General features: G+C 31.4%; 1 protein-coding gene across 2 annotated transcripts; it reads left to right on the plus strand.

Annotated features, from left to right (window-relative positions):
- The first annotated feature begins 129 nt into the window (after positions 1 to 129).
- On the plus strand, positions 130 to 18,758 carry LOC143083566 (DNA repair protein XRCC4-like). 2 transcript variants are annotated; one of them, XM_076259825.1, is made up of 11 exons: positions 130 to 237; positions 5,056 to 5,200; positions 6,548 to 6,738; positions 9,198 to 9,362; positions 11,415 to 11,471; positions 12,127 to 12,184; positions 13,183 to 13,270; positions 14,431 to 14,461; positions 14,799 to 14,902; positions 15,557 to 15,640; positions 16,562 to 18,758. In XM_076259825.1, exons 2-11 carry the CDS (start codon positions 5,071 to 5,073, stop codon positions 16,680 to 16,682), a joined length of 1,029 nt encoding a protein of 342 aa, XP_076115940.1. In that variant the 5' UTR covers positions 130 to 237; positions 5,056 to 5,070; the 3' UTR covers positions 16,683 to 18,758. The 2 variants fall into 2 exon arrangements, with proteins under 2 accessions (XP_076115940.1, XP_076115941.1); XM_076259826.1 differs by having other exon boundaries at positions 151 to 254.
- The last annotated feature ends 1,094 nt before the right edge of the window (positions 18,759 to 19,852 follow it).

Here is a 19,852-nt window from a genome sequence, read left to right on the forward strand (position 1 = left end):
AACTATGATCATATAATTGTATCGTTTTTTTCATGTGACAAATTTTCATCGCTTAGATTACCGCAATGGTGCAATCATTGAATAGTTAAGAATTGCTCATGAGACTAGCAGATAAGTAGACTACTCGGAATACCTCTGTATTTGTCATCTTCCAACATTAGAATATTTGCTGTGCAACAAAAGTTGTTTAGTCTAGAAATAATAACATTGTGTGCAGATATTTGAATTTCTTACATAGTAAACTATATTTATAGGTATAAATTCATGAGACATTTTCTCAATCATTTGATTTTGATCAATCATGGCAAACATCAGATCTTATCAAACCAAACACAAAATCAAAACAAACAATGCAACATGACATGAAGATGAGCATTATCTAGTCCAAATAATTACAGGTCTTGGAAGGCTATTTTAAATTTTTGCTTTGACGCCCATAGCCCATCTTTTGTTGCCTCCCAAGGCCGAGATGCATAAAAACAGGCACTTGTTTCTATCCATAGAAAGGTCGACTATCCATATAAAGCTTCTATTTCAGGGGCGGATCCAGGATTTTAGATTAGGGGAGGGGGTGTAATGTTAAAATTTTGCCGAGCGGAGCGAGGCGAAAATTTTTTTGAGGTATAATTATTGAAATTATTGGAATATTCTTCTAAAGAAGGTGCAATGAAGTTAACTTGCATGGCAAGCAAAACGTGGCGAATATTTAGTCTTTAGTCTTTAGAAGTGTCAACTTGACACTATAATCTCTATCTGTAATTTCGATCACTCTGGTAATTTTATGTCTCTATTGTATTAAACTCATTAGTACATTTGTATTTATGATGTGGCACTGCAGAGAAACTAAATAAATAATTAAATAATTAATTAAAAAAAAAAAAAAAAAAAAAAAAAAAAAAAAAAGAATAAATAATTAACCCTATAAATAAAACCTTAACTAACTATTTTGTGAACCTTCCAGTATCTTTAATAAAAACCCCTAACAAATCTTGAATATCTTCTATGTGATGTTTGTAATTATCATTTTCTGTTGTTGCTAATAGTACTTCTGATTCAAGTGTTAGTTTTGATGTTATGAAATAGAGTGCAGAGCGGAGTTTTTCTCTAGCCTCCTCATAATTTTCACAATCCAGAAGATAATGGTCAACTGTTTCTATTTGTCCACAGCTGCATTTGTCGATGAGTGCTGGGCATATCATTGATTTATATGAATTTAAATTGCAATATCCTGTTCTTAAACTAGTAGTTATTCTATATATTTCAGTTGACGGTTTGTCTTTTGGAATTGTATTCTTAACATTTTGTTGAAAGGCATAATACCTCCTTCCTTTTTCACTGGTGTCCCATCTGTTTTGCCATTTTAACATAACACTGTCTTTAGCTCCTTTTTGTATATCTTGTTTAGTAAATACTGGAATACTTTGTATTTTTTCTGCCTCCTGTGCTGCTTTTTTAGCTAGTTGGTCTGCTAGTTCATTACCTTGTATGTCAGCGTGTCCAGGGGTCCATTCAATGGAAACAATGATTCCTTCAGATTTTATTAAAATAAGCGAGAAATTAAAGTTTCAAGCTAAAACCGCATAAATCCACCCCTGTCAATCTACAATCACCATAATTAACAAGAAATGTGCGAGTTTCAATTCATTGACTCAACAATAGCTCAACTGACCAATATTAGATTTTAAAAAAAAAACGGTCTACTTTTGCCAGCGATTTTTCATTGTCTTTTCACAATTTTTTATTATTATTATTTTTTGTTGTTTTCGGAGGTCGTGCCAAACTTTTTATGTACATTTTTTTACAGTAAACCACTAAATTCAAAATGAGATCTTTATTTTCATGGGATCATACATGTGACGGACTGTGAAACTCAGATCAGGAGATTTGGAAATTTTGGTCAGGAGATTAGGACTCAAATCAGGAGGTTTTTTATCGACATAAATTTTGTCGTAAATGTAACCGTATGATGTAGAAATTGTGTTTTTTTCTTCAAATTTCTATCAAATTGTAATATGTTTAAAGTATTCTTATTGCCTTTCTATTTGAATGAAAATAAAATGGTTTTTTTTTGAGAATTGATTGTTCACTGCTTGCAAATAAATCATTATATTTATTAATCTTATCTGTATAGATTTGTATTCATGTCTCCATCCCCTTATCATTGGTAACTGTATAGACAAATAAGAAAGAAATATGCTATCTAGGATTTGTATTCAGTCTTATTTATCTATATCCAATGGCAGCAGACTTCAAACATGAGACAGACTTAGAAATATAGATTCTTACACTGCAACAAGTGTATTACGATATTTCTCCACTCGAGACAGTTAAATTTTATTATTTAAAGCGCGAGGCTTGCCTGGCCCTTTAAATAATAAAATTTAACTGTCGAGAGTGGAGAAATATCGTAATACACGAGTTATAGTGTCGGAATCTGTTTCTCTAATGCTTTTTATCGTTCTTTTTCAAAGATTTTCAGAAAATTGTGCTCTTTATATGCGACGTCATCAGGCAAGGTCGCCTTTTTTCATAACGTCACAATAGGAAAATTGAGAAGAAAACAAAACATTTTGACGTCATAATCAAATTTCGACTAATCATTTGCCCAGAACAGATTTTTCACTAGTGAGGAGAAATATTTTTCTCACACCGGTCAGGAAATGTGAAAATAGCACAAAAATTAGAGAATATAAACTTCAATTTAATCCTTGAAAAGAAGTCTAGATTGCTAAAATAATTTATAAATTTATATTTTTTTTATTTGTCCCAAAACATTTAAATTCATTTAATTACCATCCTTTTATGATTATTTGATTAAAATATTATTCATTTATAGTCTTTTTACAATTTACGTTTTTTAAAGCAAAATAACTTAAAACAGGATAATTCAAAGGGAAGTAACAAAAATGTATTTCCAATATACAAAGTTTTTATTAAATCACTTACCTTTTGTCACCCATCATCGAACACTTTTTAAAAATTCCATTTATACTGTTGAAATGTGTCACCAATTCCTCCAAAATCAATACAGTTTATTCATATTTTATTATGGGGCCGAATCGACTTGGGGCCGGATCGACGTGGGACGGATCGACTTGGGCCGGATCGACTTGGGGCCGGATTGACTTGGGGCCGGAACGACCGGATACCAGTAAGCCTTCTTCTTCTGCTTCTGCCAGATAATGGCCACAATCAACGAACTGATTATACTGCCATGGTAAACATCGTTGATTACCAGTATGTTTGACACCCAAGCTGTCAAGTGAAGCCATATAATAATACATCTTCTTTGATTTACAGGTAAAATTTAACACAGGTGTCAATTACACCCGTACGGTAGTAAAAATTTAACAAATATGGCGGCTGCATATTCTCATTCATGAAATATTTCATACACGGGAGTTTTTTCTCCTAAACGGGAGGACGGGAGGAGACCCCTGAAAACGGGATTATAGTACTCCCGTCGGGAGGTTCACATGTATGTGGGATCCTATATGTAATACGGAAATACGAGTTGGAGCCTTGATCGTTTATGCATGCTTCGGCAAACTTTACAGGTTGCAATTAAGTGAGAAACATATATTGATACAGATATATTAAATATTAATACAAATTAATAAAAACTAACCTTTCGCTTGAACCAGTATTTCTATCTTTCATTAAGAAAGAATTTAACCAGTTACCTTGACTGTTTTCTTCGCTGTGCAATGATGAAATACCCAACCCAACCGCGGGTAGGGCACTTTCACCTACTTTGTTGGAAAGTGAGTTAGTGATGTTTTGGAGTTTCGATTATCAAAGAAATTGTTTATAATTTATAAATTGTTTTACTTTAACTGCCAATTAAATATGCCTATGATATGTGTCATCAAACGCAGTACCGCGTTTGACACCTTTCTTTGAAGTATAACATATTTATGATAGAACTTATAGATAAACCGTAGGTCAGTATATTAGTAATCACATTGGTTCTGTTAAACTTACTGTTTTATATACTTCTTTGAATGATAAAACAGATTGCAATGCAACAACATTATTTTTCTTCGTCTGTTCAGATACTTTATTGAGCTGGGGACAACCCATGCTTTGCAAATTTAAGGGGGGCGCACGCCCACCACGCCCCCGCCTAAATCTGCCCCTGTATTTATATGGATAGTCGACCTTCCTATGGATAGAAACAAGTGCCTGTGTGCATAAAGTATCCTTTACAGAGTCGATGTAAGGCATCAAAGAAAATTATTTGCACTAAGCATTATCATGATTATGTGAGGTACACTATAGTATATGAAAATCAACAGATATTTTATTGCTCAAATTTAATTTAGGTTAAACACTATTTGAAAATTCTCATACATCATACATCAGCTAGCGAAATTCTCATGCATACATGAGCTAGCGAAAAGTGGGCGTTTGATCACAGGAATCAAAAATTCTATCAACAATAAGAATAATAAGGCACTGTTTATTTAGTGGCTAATCCAGGGGTTGGGTTCTCTTTTGACGATCAATGCATTTGAATGGGGACAAATGGTTGTAACCCCCTTGCTGGTTCCACCATGTCCACCCCTATTACAACATTTACTATAGTTGCCGGGCGAACTTTGAGAATAATAATTGCCCCTATACCTTATTATTAATAGAATTTTTGATTCCTGTTGTTTCATGTATATAATTGAGGGTCATCATCTGTCAGAGCTCAGACATAAATAATAAATAAATATATGCAAGTCTAAATTTTGTTCTACATAAATTTGTAAAAACAAAACCCACAAAATTGGTATTGTCATGATTGTACAAAAATCAAAAAATTTACACACAGTAAACAATTAATTTCTCTACATCATCATGATCAAGTATATGCATGTTAGATATCCCTTAACCCGCAATGCTTGAAAATGGTATATGATTAAAAATGAGGAATGTTTTATATTTAATGTTAAGTAAAACTAGACCAGCATCATGCATGCCATCATGGGATAGTACCCTCAAAGCCATACTTTTAAACATGTTAAATAATCATGATAATGTAATACAATTTAAAATGTTCTTTTACAGTAAAACTTCACCAGCATGAAATCCTTGGTTAAATTAGATTTGTTGGATGGGAATGGCTGCTTCCTGCAGACAGACTATCAGGATGACGGGAAGTCTGGATTTAAGCTTACCTTGATTGATGGCATAGATGTTTGGAAAGGTCAAGGTGAGATATCGACCCTGTTGAACTTGGTATCATAATAGTAATTAATCATGGTAATGCTTAAATTTAATACTTATTTTTATACTTAGCCAGTCACATTCAGTCAGGGGTACTACTTATACAAGTTATTTTTAATTACTTGAAGAAGTAATATTAATATACTTATATAAGTAAATTTGTAGGATACTTATACAAGTGAATTTTATTTACTTGTATAGGTAAAAAAAATATTGGCTGAGTTATGTCCCTTAGACATTCAGAATCTTTTACTTGTAGTAGTAAAAAAGTCATCTTATCTTCTTTTATTGAATTCTTACGATTTCTTTGCTCCAATAGAATTTTAAATTATCTGCTCTTTGTAGATGTCTTTACTAATCATTTAAGTGTAATTTCATGGACAATGAAAATCCCATTTGTCTGTTATCTTCAGAACTCTGCTCATTTACAAGCCCCCAAGGAGCAATTTTTGAAGGCCTTGTGCAAATACTTAAGATCTTTGCACAATCAGTTTCTTAGTTGAATTAATGAGATGAAACATTGAACTTTAATAAAAAAAAAAAATGTGCAAACCTGGGAAAAATCATTAAAGGCATGATTTCACATCTCAAAACTTGAGGACTTTTGTGGGATTGCAAGAAAAATTTACTTATCATGCTTATATACAAGTAAATTTTTGAGAAAATTAAGGGGAGATTATTCAAACACTATTTATTTACTTATATGTGTATATTTTTTTTTACTTCTCTAAGTAAATAAAAATAACTTGTACAAGTAGTACCCCTGACTGACATTATCATGATTATTTGCATTATAAAAATATTGCTATAATTTCTGAATTTATAAGAGGGTGGTAAAGGGTTATTTTCGTGCAACGTGATCGCCGTTTTTTATTTCACGTTCAACATGTTTTTACTTTTTTATTTGACGTTCAGTCGTGCAAGATGGGTGCCTCGTTCAACGTGTTCTGCTTATTTAATTTTATGTGCATCGTGATTTTCAAAGTCTTATTTTGCGTGCTCGGTATTTTTCAAATAAAATTCAAACACTTGGCAGGGATAGTCAAGAAATACTTTTTTAAAAGCCGTAAACCAATTATATCATAAATGTGTATACTAAATTTGGAATATCAAGTAAAACAAAGAGTTAATATATAAAAGAAGACAGTGACTCAGTCACCAAAGGTACAAATAAAAGTATTTATTTTTTGTGCAACGTTCATTTATAACTGAAATTATTTCACGTTCAACATGAAATTATGTCTTATTTCACGTTTTTTTCGTGCAAGCACCCCCTATACCACCCTCTTATAAATGTTTATAGTATTTTTTTTATTTTTTTTTAAACTTTTAGTTTCTGAAGATGATCTAGATAATCTCCGATTAGCTATCAAGATGGACCTTAATACATTTACAAGACAGACATTACAAGCATTGACAAAATCAGGAGGGAAAGACATTGTTTTTAATTATCAAGTCAAACATAAGAAAGATAACAGTTTAGAGTTGATCTGGAAGAAACATGTTCCAGCAGAAGATATTACAGTAAGATAATATTTATTTAATAATAAAGACTTTTTAACATATAACATGTTTAATACTCATTAATTATCTTACCTCCTGTACATTTTCAGGAATATGATTGGTTAAAGCAACCATGTGGGGACAATGTACATGATGTATATTTCATTTTAGGCTAATAGGCGGGTTTATTTCAATGCATATTTAGTAGTGCTGCTATGTCCCTTTATAAAAACACCATGGTAATAAGAACAAATCTGAAAGGGTTCAACAGACAAGGAAATTGATGATGAACATAATGAATGATTGAAATGAACATGATGAATTCATAAAACCACTTAAACATTTGTTAAAGTTCACAAAAAAAACCATTTCTATGAAACCTTGAAACTAATTATGACATCCGTGAATCTGTATATGTAACCATGGTAACAAAGATAAAATAATGAGGTTTTAGTGACTGTCAGGGAACAATGGGGAATGTGATGTTTAACCTTGAAACATTATGAACAGTTATGTTATGAAAATTTCAACAACAAAATAAGACTCCTAAATAGACTGCCAGGAAATTTAATTATGAAAAAAAAAAAATTAAGGCCACACCAATTTGATTGATAGTTCTTTGGATTTTCCCGCTTCTGTTTTGGAGAAATTGACTTTTCAATAAAAAAAAATAATTACCGCTTCCGCAAATTTTTGGGCCGCATGCCGCTCCAAAATTAGTTTATCCTTGACATTTTTTTTCTCGTAGACGTTTTTCTTGTGCATATATTGCTCCAATCGATTCAAACGTACGTGTGATAAATCGATTTGTTATTAAAAGCTCAAAAATCAGGATGCCAACATGCAGTTGTGTCAGATCATTGCATAAGACAAATAGTTATTAAAACACACAGTTATTTGAAATGGATTTCTTTTTACCTATGAAGACTTGTTCTAGAAGTCAAAATAAAAATTCTCTCATAAGACGACCATGATCACAACAGTACTCGTTCAAACATTGTCATTCCCAATCATTGTTTCAATAGACACTGTTGGAGATTAATCTGACATACAACGGCTGTTTAGCCAGACTAGATATAGAGTTGTTCAACGGCTCCAGATTGTCAGACAAAACAGCCATTGGACGTCAGAGTTATCTCGGACTACAACAGACATAGATAGAGTTATCTGTCTTGGATGAAATTGATATTAAATTTACATGATTTAAAAAAAATGACATATTAATCTTATTTCCAAATGGATGAAATAAAATTAAGAATGGAAATGGGGAATGTGCCAAAGAGACAACAACCCGACCATAGAGCAGACAACAGCAGAAGGTCGCCAACAGGTCTTCAATGCAATGAGAAATTCTCGCACCCAGAGTCGTCCTTCCCATATCCCCGAAAACCCATATCCCCTTGTTAGTCTATTGACATGCACTCAGAACTGTTTTGAAATGGCCTTACCCGAATAATTCAGTCCCTCCCGTAATCAATCTCTCCTACTTAATGTAGTAAGCGGAATATAAGGACTGAATCATTCGGGTTAGTAATGGCCTGTGAATAATAATAATGCATGTATTATTGGTGCAACCACTTCCAGTTTGATATACATTTAGGTTTCAGGGGCAAAAGGAAAATGTATTTTGCCAAATCAAAATAATGCATGTGAATGTGGTTTAAGGACATAATGTATTTCAAGGGAATGTTCCATTACACTGAGATCAACATGCATAGCAATATAACTTTTTTACTCAACATGTTGTTGAAATATTCACCTCACTCATTATGTTGATCCTTTTATAGATAAATAGGTTCAACTAGATGCCAAGCAGCCAATAAACAATCATTTCTATATATGAAAGCAACTGTATCAAAGATATTTAATATTTTTCTAGGGCATTTTTGGGAATATATGCACATATTTTAATTGCATTCCATACAATATATTTGCCTACTTACACAATTCCTCTCGTTAAAGTTTATCCGCTTTGCCTCATTATATACATGTGTGAATTTAAATAAAAATTCACACAGTTAAAGCTTATTCGACGAAAAATAATCAAAATGATACTAAACTAAAGCGAACCAGAAAGTTGGGTATGGTATAGACTGTACTACAGGCACAAATACATCAAACTATATGCATTAGAGCATGTTTCTCCTCCTTTTTCTTTGAAGTTACCCAGTTTTAACATGTACACAAATTTCTAAATTGCACAATTTGAAAAAAAATTATGCCGCTCACTCCACTTGTAGAGCACCCGCCTCAACAAAACTCATTTTCAAGAATTTTTTACGATCAAAAAAAGTTCGCTCGCTCGCCCCATAATTTTTGGAGCTTTTGTCCAAAGAACTATAAATCAAATTGGTGTGGCCTAAAGAATAGCACTCCAGTAGGCTTTCTTTTTATTTTTTATTAAATTTGATTGTGAAAAGTAAATATGACCATTTTGATTTTATAACAATTTAACTTACTATGTTCACATGCATGTATAGTTCCAGCTAGGCAGAGCTACACTCAAGTCATCAACATCCGCCACTGATGCCATAAGTTCTGTCCTTAATTATTGTATTGAATGTGCAAAATCACAGCAAGTAGACATAGCAACATTACAAACAGATAATGACAGATTATCTCAAGAAAGAGTTAATGCTTTAAAGGTAGGACATTTATTTTTTCATTTTTCAAGAACATTTAAGAATTGAATGCTTCTTTTTGTAACTTTATTGGGGTGTAAAAGCGTTGACCGAAGTACATTTTGTTTTGCGCTTCATTCTAAAAATGTGCGCACGGTCAAGGCTTTTACAACCCTATGAAGTTACAAAAAGAAGCATTCAATACTTATAATTACATTTTTTAGCTTGGATCATGAAAACATGATTTACATCAAGTTTTTATTCAATTAACCTGTGCACTTTATTATGGGACCTCGTGTCATCATGAATGATAAGTTTTATTGTGTAATGCAATTGCTTAAGGATTAACATGTGATGTGCAGTTAGCCAATCAGAATAACGTATTATAATGAAACATACATCTAATGTAATTATTTGGTATTTTCTTTGTACATTTAAAGACTATTTTCTTATGGTGTACATCTTAATGTCTTATATTTTTGCATTTCTATCATTGTATTGATGCCCCTTCTGGCAGTCAGGGGTACTACTTGAACAAGTTAATTTTATTTACTTGAACAAGTAAAAAAAAATATACACATACATGTATAAGTAAATAAATAATGTTTGAATAATCTCCCCTTAATTTTCTCAAAACAATCCCACAAAAATCCTCAAGTTTTGAGATGTAAAATCATGACTTTAATGATTTTTCCCAGGTTTGCTCAAATTTTTTCATTAAAGTTCAATGTTTTATCTCATTAATTCACCAAAGAAACTGTTTGTATATTTGCGCAAGGCCTTAAAAAATTGCTCCTTTGGGTCTTGTAAATAAGCAGTGTTATGAAGATCACAGACAAATGGGATTTTCATTTTCCATTAAATTACACTTAAATGATTAGTAAAGACATCTGCAAAGGGTACACAAGTTAAAATTCTATTAGAGCAAAGCAATCGTAAGAATTCAAGAAAAGAAGAAAGGATGACTATTTTACCTATACAAGTAAAAAATTCTGAATGTCAAAGGGACATGTAACTAAGCAAATTTTTGTTTACCTATACAAGTAAATAAAATTCACTTGTATAAGTATCTTACAAATTTACATATATGTGTATTTTTTTTTTAACTTGTTCAAGTAAATAAAATTAACTTGTTTAAGTAGTACCCCTGACTGACTGGTAGTCAGCAAGTTCTTCGGACAATTTCCTGTACTGGCATGCTTGAACGTATACTTCAAAAATCAAAAACAAAGAAATGTCTTGTAAGCTAAAAAAAATGTAACATTTGTTTATTAAATTTCATTATGCTTCACACTATAAACAATTAACTAATTTTTCACCCTTACAGTTATTCCTACTTATTGCATACTTTTTTCTTTCCAATATCATATTTTTACTTAATTATCAATATAAAGAGATGAGGTGTGATGGCCAGTGTCAGAGACAACTATCAACTAAAAGTCAAATGAAGTGGATGTAAGTAATTATAGACAAACATATGACCTTCAACAATGAGATAAACCAATACCATATGATAAAGTATGCTATAAAAGATTCCAACATGAAAAATACTTAGGAGATAACTGTATTGTATTTTAAGCTCTGACGGCATCAATTGGGGATTTGATGGTCACAAATTAAGTTTACTGACGACGCATTCTAATGAAACTGACAGAAAACAACGTTAAAACATGTATTTAAAATCTGTCATATGCCGTCTGCGCTTGCGCGTACTTCCCATAGCATCAATTGTCAATTGATGCCATGTAAGAAAGTGACGTTATCCAATCAAAATGAACGTTACAAACGTTGTTGCATTAGAATAAACAATTCAGTTGTGAAAAACTGGTGGCTTTATAATAATAACAAAACAATTAAAAAGAAACAAATATGAATATGGGGCTGCCAACCATGTTTCTCCTATCCTTATGATGATATATTATGTATATATTAAAGTTAACACTTTCTATATATTTTGATTCCTTTAGTTTGTTTTAGAAAATTTATGTTCCAAGGACATTTTACTCTCGTATATATCAGTTGTCCGTATCAAAGAAATATGGTTAAAAAAAAATCATGACTTACTCTGTTTTGTAGAGATTGGAAAAATGTGTTGTTGCAAAGGAAGAATTAGAAAGGGACCTTTATTCTAAAGTAAGGAAGACAAATTGTGCCTGGTATACGAGGGTCTACATAAGGAATAAATGAACCAAGGTTTTAAGAAAAATGGACCAACAAAAAAGAGAAAAACAGAAAAATGGGACACATTTTCAGAAAAAGTAACAACAAAAAATTAAAAAGTGAAAATGAAAAATGGGCCAATAGAAATAGAAAATAGAGGATAAGGTTAAAAAAAAAAAGTATAGCAAATAATAGATTGATAAAAATAGTCTGAAAGTTGAGGAATGCAGAAATGAAGGCACCAATACACCTTATCGCTAATCCCGGCTGACCTGGCCACTTGACCTTTTGACGCAAACAACAATCACTATTTAATTGTGGCGTCAGATATTTTGTTTTATGACGTCAAAATTTTACAGGAACCTATGTGATTTCCCGTAATGGCGGACAAATAGCGATAAGGTGTATCTAGACACATGTACAGTATATAAAATAGTTTAGGGTAAACACTATTAAAGAAATTCCAAAAACTGTCATATAACCACAATTTCATGATGTATGTACTCAGCTCAAATGATTAACAAATATACATGATAATTTTTTTTGAATATTCAACTATAAAGAACAAACATTTTTACAGTTCATATGTCTTTATTTGCTTACTTAATTATTAAATTTTGTTTTTTAGTTTGCAGCAATTTTAAACAGTAAAAAAGAGAAGATCAGAGAATTGAAAGAATCTGGAGGTTTGTTTGAAATGAATTGTACAAAACATTCTGAACATGCTGAAAAATAGAATTTACCCAAGTTGATAGGTTTTCATATTCATGATATTGGCACAGATGCACATTTAGATTTTGACCCACTTTGCCAGTAAGGCCATCTTCTACCTTGATAAGGTGGCCAAGTGGTCTACGTAGTTCTACTACTGTAATCACTAGCCAGTCAACACTGAGGTTGTGAGTTCGAACACCAGTCATGTGGGTGCACTCCACATTAATCTTAATTGACTATATAGCTAGGATTGTCAGTTTTCCTATTGAAGGTCAGTGTTTTTCTCCAGGGACTCCATCTTCCTTTACTAATAAAAATTGGTCGCCCCGAAATAACCCAAATGTGGTGCTTAAAAGTGGCGTTAAAACACCAACAATTTTAATTAATCTACCTTATAAACGGTCCGGATGTTGTTTATTGAGAATATATATAATGATCCAATAGAACAGAAAATGGAAGAAAAAAGTAAAGAATAGAGAAAAATAGAACAAAAATAAGGACTGGTGAATAGTGGGGTGTTAAAATATAAGGAATAGAGAATAATGGGGATGGGGGGGAATAGGAATAAAGATTAGAGAAAAATTACCTAAAATTCAAAACAATATATACTGAAATAAAGGACTTCCACTTTAGACCCTCCGCTAATGTTCTCATAAATGCTTGCTTGGCTGGAGTGCAGTAAGTCATGGTGAGATACAATAATCAGTCTAAAAAAATCATATTATATAATTTGATTATTTGATCATAAGGTTTTAATTTTCTACTTCCTTTTTAGAAGAAGAAGGGGGGGGGGATTTGTTTAATTATATCAAGAATCACTGAAGCATGACTGTAGTGGGCCCCCTTATAAAAAGATCTGGATCCTGTTACATTTTGCATAATGGTAAAAAAAATAATCTTACGTTTTAAATAGTGAACAAAAATATGATGAATCTTTCAAATCATACATTATGATATATATTCTTTACAGGTGTGGCAGTAAATAATGGTGACCCTGGACCTTCTAGAACAAAAACAACGCAAAGTAGCAAACGTCCAGCAAAGCAGATGAATTACAGGTCACTTACTACAGAAAAAAACAAAATAGATATTAACTATAACCCAGAAAATGGAAACTCTCTAGGTCTTTTCTTTTTTTTTTGAAATAGGGAAGGGGGAAGAGGGGGGGGGGGGTTGGAGAAACGAAAACAGCAGTTCATTGTACAGACCAATGGGCTAAACAATTTAACCAGCAATATATCAGATAACTTAAAAGAATAAAAACATTATGACAAATACTTCTTCACTGAGATTTTTTTTATCCATATTACAAATTATTATTTTGCTCTTTTTAAGCCAGAAATAGACAGGCTGTATAATAGTAAGCATCTGCCTAATCCATCCTGCCTCTTTTTGTATGTTGAATCAAATATTAAATCATTAAATAGTCTATCTTTAAGGTGGTACCCAACACCTTCACTAAAATTAATTTGGCTAGTTTAATTTTAATAAAATTTTGACAAATTATTTACTTTGACCCTTTGACAAAAATATGAAAATTTCAAAAAATTTAAACCAGTCTTTTTATCAGAAAAATTACACTGGTTATATAGCAGTTTGACAAAATTTTGATCATTGAGAAGCTTAATATTCCTTTAACAACGTAACGTAATTAAAACGTTAGCTGATTTTACAGAGTTATCTCCCTGTATTGTTAGGTACCACCTTAAGTGCCTTTATCGCTATTTTACTGAATTTTCCTTTGATCTTGATGATTTCTTTTCTCAGCAGAGTCGAGTGATATGAAAAATTATCGCTAGTAACTAAGGGGGCATGTGGCGTTGTCAATGAAATTTACATGAAATTGACAACATCGTCATTGGTAAAATTGCTATAAGCAGATTATCATTGGTCATCTCAACTTCATTGCTTTTCTCACTTTCACCATACAGGCTCAAGCGAGAAAGTCAATCTCATGGAGATGATCAACCATAATCTATAAGTATTGCTGAATGTCATATGTAGAAATTTGGACATAATTTATAATTAAAGATAAATTGTAATTTTACACTTTAATCAAAGTTAAATATTCATTAAAATTTAATATAGCTTATTTTTTTGAAATTTTAACACAATGTATAGATCGAATAAAGATGCTCCCATGGGTTTTTTTTATGTAAAACAAGAACTTAAACTGTGATGTTGTACATGTTTAATATGATGTTCTTGATTATTTCAGTGATGACGAAAATACCACTGATGATGAAAAGGTGAGATTCACTTCTATATATTAAGTTAAACTAAAGGAAAGAAATATTTATTTAAACACTTTGCAAGTAGCCTTTAATATTTTCTTCAATAATTGGCTGATTACAGATAATCTCTAAACTCTTCATTAAATTGTTCTTGAATTCATTCTAGCTGCCTTTTTTCTTCATGTTGACAAAATATTTTGGTAAAAATTAATGCAATAATAAGTCTTGATTTATTTCAGACAGTTGTTGATTTTAAATGGGATCTTCCTTATTTTGAAAATCACTATGATATTCAAACTAAAGTAAATAAGATTCTCTTTTCTATAAACATTTTTTTAAATTTCTTTTTAAGGTCACACAACACAGTAAGAAAGCAAAGCAGTCAAATCGATCAATGGACGATGATTCCCTAGTGCTAGAAGATGAGAATGAAGACAAACCAAAAACTGTTGCAAGGTTTGTAATATAGTTTTATCATAGTTGGGACAAAGGAATGAGCCCATGATTCAATGTAAATGAGTAAGTTACCGTATTATAGCCTTGTGTTTTTTTCATATATAAGAGTACAAGATGCTGTTTGGGTTATAAGGCACTTAAAATAATAATTGTTTGTTCACTATGTTGATTGTAATTTCTTATAGCAGTATTTTAGCATTGTAAAATTTTAAAAAAAAGTTTAATATTGCATAAAAAAAACTATTCTAAAGTACAAGTATAAGAAGTATAGAGTTATCTCCCATATATTACATTTAATTATCTGAGTTATCTCCTCCTATACAAAATTACAGTGAATTGTCTACCAAAATATTGTTACCATGTTTTAATGATGGATGTGGTTGTTTGAGTATTTTGAGGACACATAGAATGCATGAATTCATCATACAATCTTGTCAAATAATTTTGAAAACTACACAGGAAGATGAAACATTAACAAAATATTCCTTGCTGACTTGGATTAATGACAATTATTTATGCTATGCAATTTATATACATGATTTCAGTGCATTGCCCACAATCATTAGATATTCATTTTGAAAAATCAAAAGGATGTTTTAGGTTAATGTGTACTGTATTATACAATGTACATTGTATTAAATTTTATATTTATAGACCAAGACGAACCAGGGAGACGAACAAGAAAACCCCTAATAAACCAGTTCTACCTAAAGTTTCTTCAAAGGATTCAAATACAAGGTACTTCCATTTAAATAGATGGTAATTAAGTGCATTTCTTTTATAAATCTAATTTCATTGTCAATCTTCTTCTCTGCAACCCTTGGATCTTATCAGCTTAAAGCTTAAGCCTGCCTCCGGATACTGGATTTTCTTTATGTGTTGAAGACCCCTTAGTGGTCTTTGGTTGTTTTTTGATTTTTCCTCTTTGGTCAGGTTGTTGTCTCTTTGACATATTCCCCCATTTCCATTCTCAATTTTATTATACTCAATCATCTCATCATACTTAAATAGTGGGTATAAATAAAATGTGATGTGTGTTATCTGTTGAGGAGACAGCAACCCAACAAAACATAACATAAAGACAAACTAGATTGTTTACATTGACGCTGACTGCCTTTACACCACCTGAGTACAAAAAGGCTATATGGCAAATTAATATGCACATTCAGGATGCGATATCTTAACCCTGCTTTTGTAATAGACTGACATATTTGCTGAGCCACATAACAAGGTAACAGTTCACAGGAGGACATGTCATTTTACCTACACACACTATTTGGACTCCAACCCAACCAATCTTTACTCTTACTCATTGATGCCATGTGCGTTATAAGTGGAAAAGCAGGAAATACTGATTTTTAAGTCTGCTTTGCACAGCCAGGGTTCAAACCCACAACCTCCCACACTACCTCAAGACCACCAAGGCAGTAAAGGCATCTAGAGGATATCATACAGTATACAATAATGTCCACTTGTGTTAATATGTCTTTTGATCGAAAAAGCTTGACAGAGCCTTGCATTTCCCCTGTTTCTTAGCCTCATCATTATATCATTGATATGTCAAATCAATATTAACTGATTATTCCTCTACTACAGTAAAACCTAACCATTTTTAATATTTTACTTCTCAATATTATAAATGTATTATTTTTTTTGTAGTTTATCAGAAAGACCATCAACAAGTAGATCATCAGAGAGACCATCAAGTACAAGGAAATCAAGGGCATCCTCAGGGAATTCATATGATAATGATGCTGACGCTATGCTTGATGAAATATAATCTGTTAAATTCCAAAACTCTACTGTGATTTTTATAATTTCAGGGTCATAGAGATTACTTATTCATATGAAACCATCAAATGATTTGTACTATATTAGGAATTATTATTGTTATATTGATTCTTATGCCCCACCTACGATAGTAGAGGGGCATTATGTTTTCTGGTCTGTGTGTCCGTTCGTCCGTCTGTCCCGCTCCAGGTTAAAGTTTTTGGTCAAAGTAGTTTTTGATGAAGTTGAAGTCCAATCGACTTCAAACTTTGTACACATGTTCCCTATGATATGATCTTTCTAATTTTAATGCCAAATTAGAGTTTTTACCCCAATTTCACGGTCCACTGAACATGGAAAATGATAGTGCGAGTGGGGCATTCATGTACTGAGGACACATTCTTGTTTTTTATATTTTAACAATGTGATCTAAGAAATGGAAATGTAATTTTATTAATATGTGTAGATTATGAAACAAATTTCCTAAGAATGCAATGCGTCTGTTTGTTCGTTCGTTCGTTCGACTGTCCCGCTTCAGGTTAAAGTTTTTGGTCAAGGTAACTTTTAATGAAGTTGTAGTCCAATCAACTTGAAACTTTGTACACATGTTCTTTTTGATATGATCTTTCTAATTTTAATGCCAATTAGAGATTTTCCCCCATTTTCACAGACCATTGAACATAGAAAATGATAGTTCGGATGGGCCATCCGTGTACTAGGGACACATTCTTGTTAATTATGACATTGTAGTTTTGACTTGCATTGATTAAATATATAATGATTTAGTCACTAAGAAAAATTAGGGTAACCATAATTGAGGCCGATGTCTATAAATAACAATAAGTGTTTCAAGGTTAAACAGAAGTGTAATTATTGGGATGGACCAATTCATACTTTATTGATGCAAAATTCTTTTTAAGTAAAGATCGCATGAAATGCAATCAAAACCTTATAGGACTGACTTGATATGTAAATCTCCAAGGATTATCACTACCTCTTTTATACACAAAATAAAGTGCATTGATCTAATCATTCTTATAAGTTATATCTGTTCTAAAAATATAAATGATGTCATTGTTAAAGTCATCTCTTTTAAAAAAAATGGAGTTATCTTCCTTTGTCTAGCTATATATAGAATTCCTGTTAAATCAGCTACAAACAATGCAATATTTAATTTTACTTCCCACTGATAAATTGATGCAATCTTTACCATTCAGTGCTTACAAGCACTTAGATTTTTATGTTGTGTATTTTTAATTATGTGTTAGAAAATTTATTTGTTTTTGATATAAGACGTATTTGATGATGAATTTGATACATAATGTAACAGATTATTTTTATGTCCATCATATTTATATAGAGGATTCACATATACAATAGTACTTAAGAAGCTTTACTGTTTAGTATTTTGCACATTTTAAAAATATGAGCTCATGTCAGAATTAATGTTTGTTGGACATTAAATATGAGCTCATGTGAGAATTAATGTTTGTTGCACATTAAATATGAGCTCATGTGAGAATTAATGTTTGTTGCACATTAAATATGAGCTCATGTGAGAATTAATGTTGTTGCACATTAAATATGAGCTCATGTGAGAATTAATGTTTGTTTATGTTTAATGAAATCACTTTGAACCAATCAGTTTGTAAACAAATTATTGTTAATATTCTATGAACATGATTGTAGAGAATCTTTTTGTTAGAGATTAGACAGATTTTATAGTTTTTTTAAGAGATTAATAACAAAAACCAAGACATCAAAGCTACTATACAATGGTATTTTTGGTACATACAATTTTTTAATTAGTGTTTGCTCAACATCAAGTGCCAATGCAAAAAATTTTAGGAACATTTTTGCTCCTCTTGAATTAAGGGGCATTCAGGAATTGACATGTTTTTGTAATGTATGTTTCTTGTAGTTTGTATATTTCATAATCATTAACAAATATGCTGATAAAAACAAAAAAAAAGCTTTATTGAATAAAAGACTAGATACATTGTTAAGATATATCATATACATGTATTGCAATTCTACTTCCAGAACAAAACTATGAAAGGCAGCTAAAATAAAATATTTTAATGTTTGTCACTTTTTTTGTTGTCAAAAGTAAAATATTACTTTTTTATAGTTCATATATCAGAATAAAAAGACAGGGTTTTAATGCTAAAATTTAACCAATCATATATATTTGTCATAACTGACTAGTTACAATTTACATATAAATGATTTATAATTTGTATAATGTATAAATATTCTTGAGTAAACATGGTTAAAACCCTATGAGCATTTGTAGTCACTATCTGACTGGAATAAGACAAAGAAACATACAAAGCATAAACATCACAAATATTGTTTGATAAAAATACAACATTCTTAAAAAAAACCAATCCAAGATTATAGTGTAATTGACTGGCTATATGTTATGGGATAGTATCAATGTTAACTGTTTTGTCTCCTAAAACTGAAGGATCATGGGACAAAACAGCTAAATAAGAATCTACATGATCTATACTAGCACCATAACAGAAACAGCTACCCTGTAATTCATGATTGAGAAATTAAAAAGGATTAGAAATTCTCATATATAGACATAAAAAGAGCATTATTGTCAACATAACTTGTATAAATTAGAAAGTGACTAGTTCAAGTAATGCCCTTGACTTTCCCAAGGATTGAACTTTGGGTTTTTGGTCACTCAAGTCAAACTAATGTATTCATTGTCTTCCTCAATGCCAAGGTTCAGTACATATAGGTTTCTAAATTAGAGAAGTTTTGGTTTATGTATGTTACATTCATGACATTCTTGTTTTTAGATGTTGATCTCCTCAAAAAAAGGTATAAATGTCAGCAATATTAACAGATCAGTAGCACTTTCAGATAAAAAGCATAATACTTATGGAGCAAAAAATAATTGATGATGCACCATTTAAATTTTCAGCATTCTAGTTAGGGATGACATTAAAAGTTCAATGTAGGATAAAAAACTTAATTCACATAGTTTTTTCACTGACCCCCCCCCCCCCCCTTCTGAACTTAATTTGGGAAACATTGATTTACCAATAGGGATATATGTAAAAATCGATTTTAGATATACAAAACTTGCAGAATTTTTACCCCCACACTCCCAAACTATTTGATTTAAGTTTTTTATCACACATCGATCTTTTTATGTCATCC

Source organism: Mytilus galloprovincialis, chromosome 7 (genome assembly GCF_965363235.1).
Source record: "Mytilus galloprovincialis chromosome 7, xbMytGall1.hap1.1, whole genome shotgun sequence".
Taxonomy (NCBI): domain Eukaryota; kingdom Metazoa; phylum Mollusca; class Bivalvia; order Mytilida; family Mytilidae; genus Mytilus; species Mytilus galloprovincialis.

Coding starts and splice junctions, on each gene's coding strand:
- LOC143083566 (XM_076259825.1), top strand. CDS start 5,071: ATGAAATCCTTGGTTAAATTAGATTTGTTGGATGGGAATGGCTGCTTC. Junction 9,363..11,414: donor AAAGAGTTAATGCTTTAAAG/GTAGGACATTTA, acceptor TCTGTTTTGTAG/AGATTGGAAAAATGTGTTGT. Junction 14,462..14,798: donor ATACCACTGATGATGAAAAG/GTGAGATTCACT, acceptor TTTCTTTTTAAG/GTCACACAACACAGTAAGAA.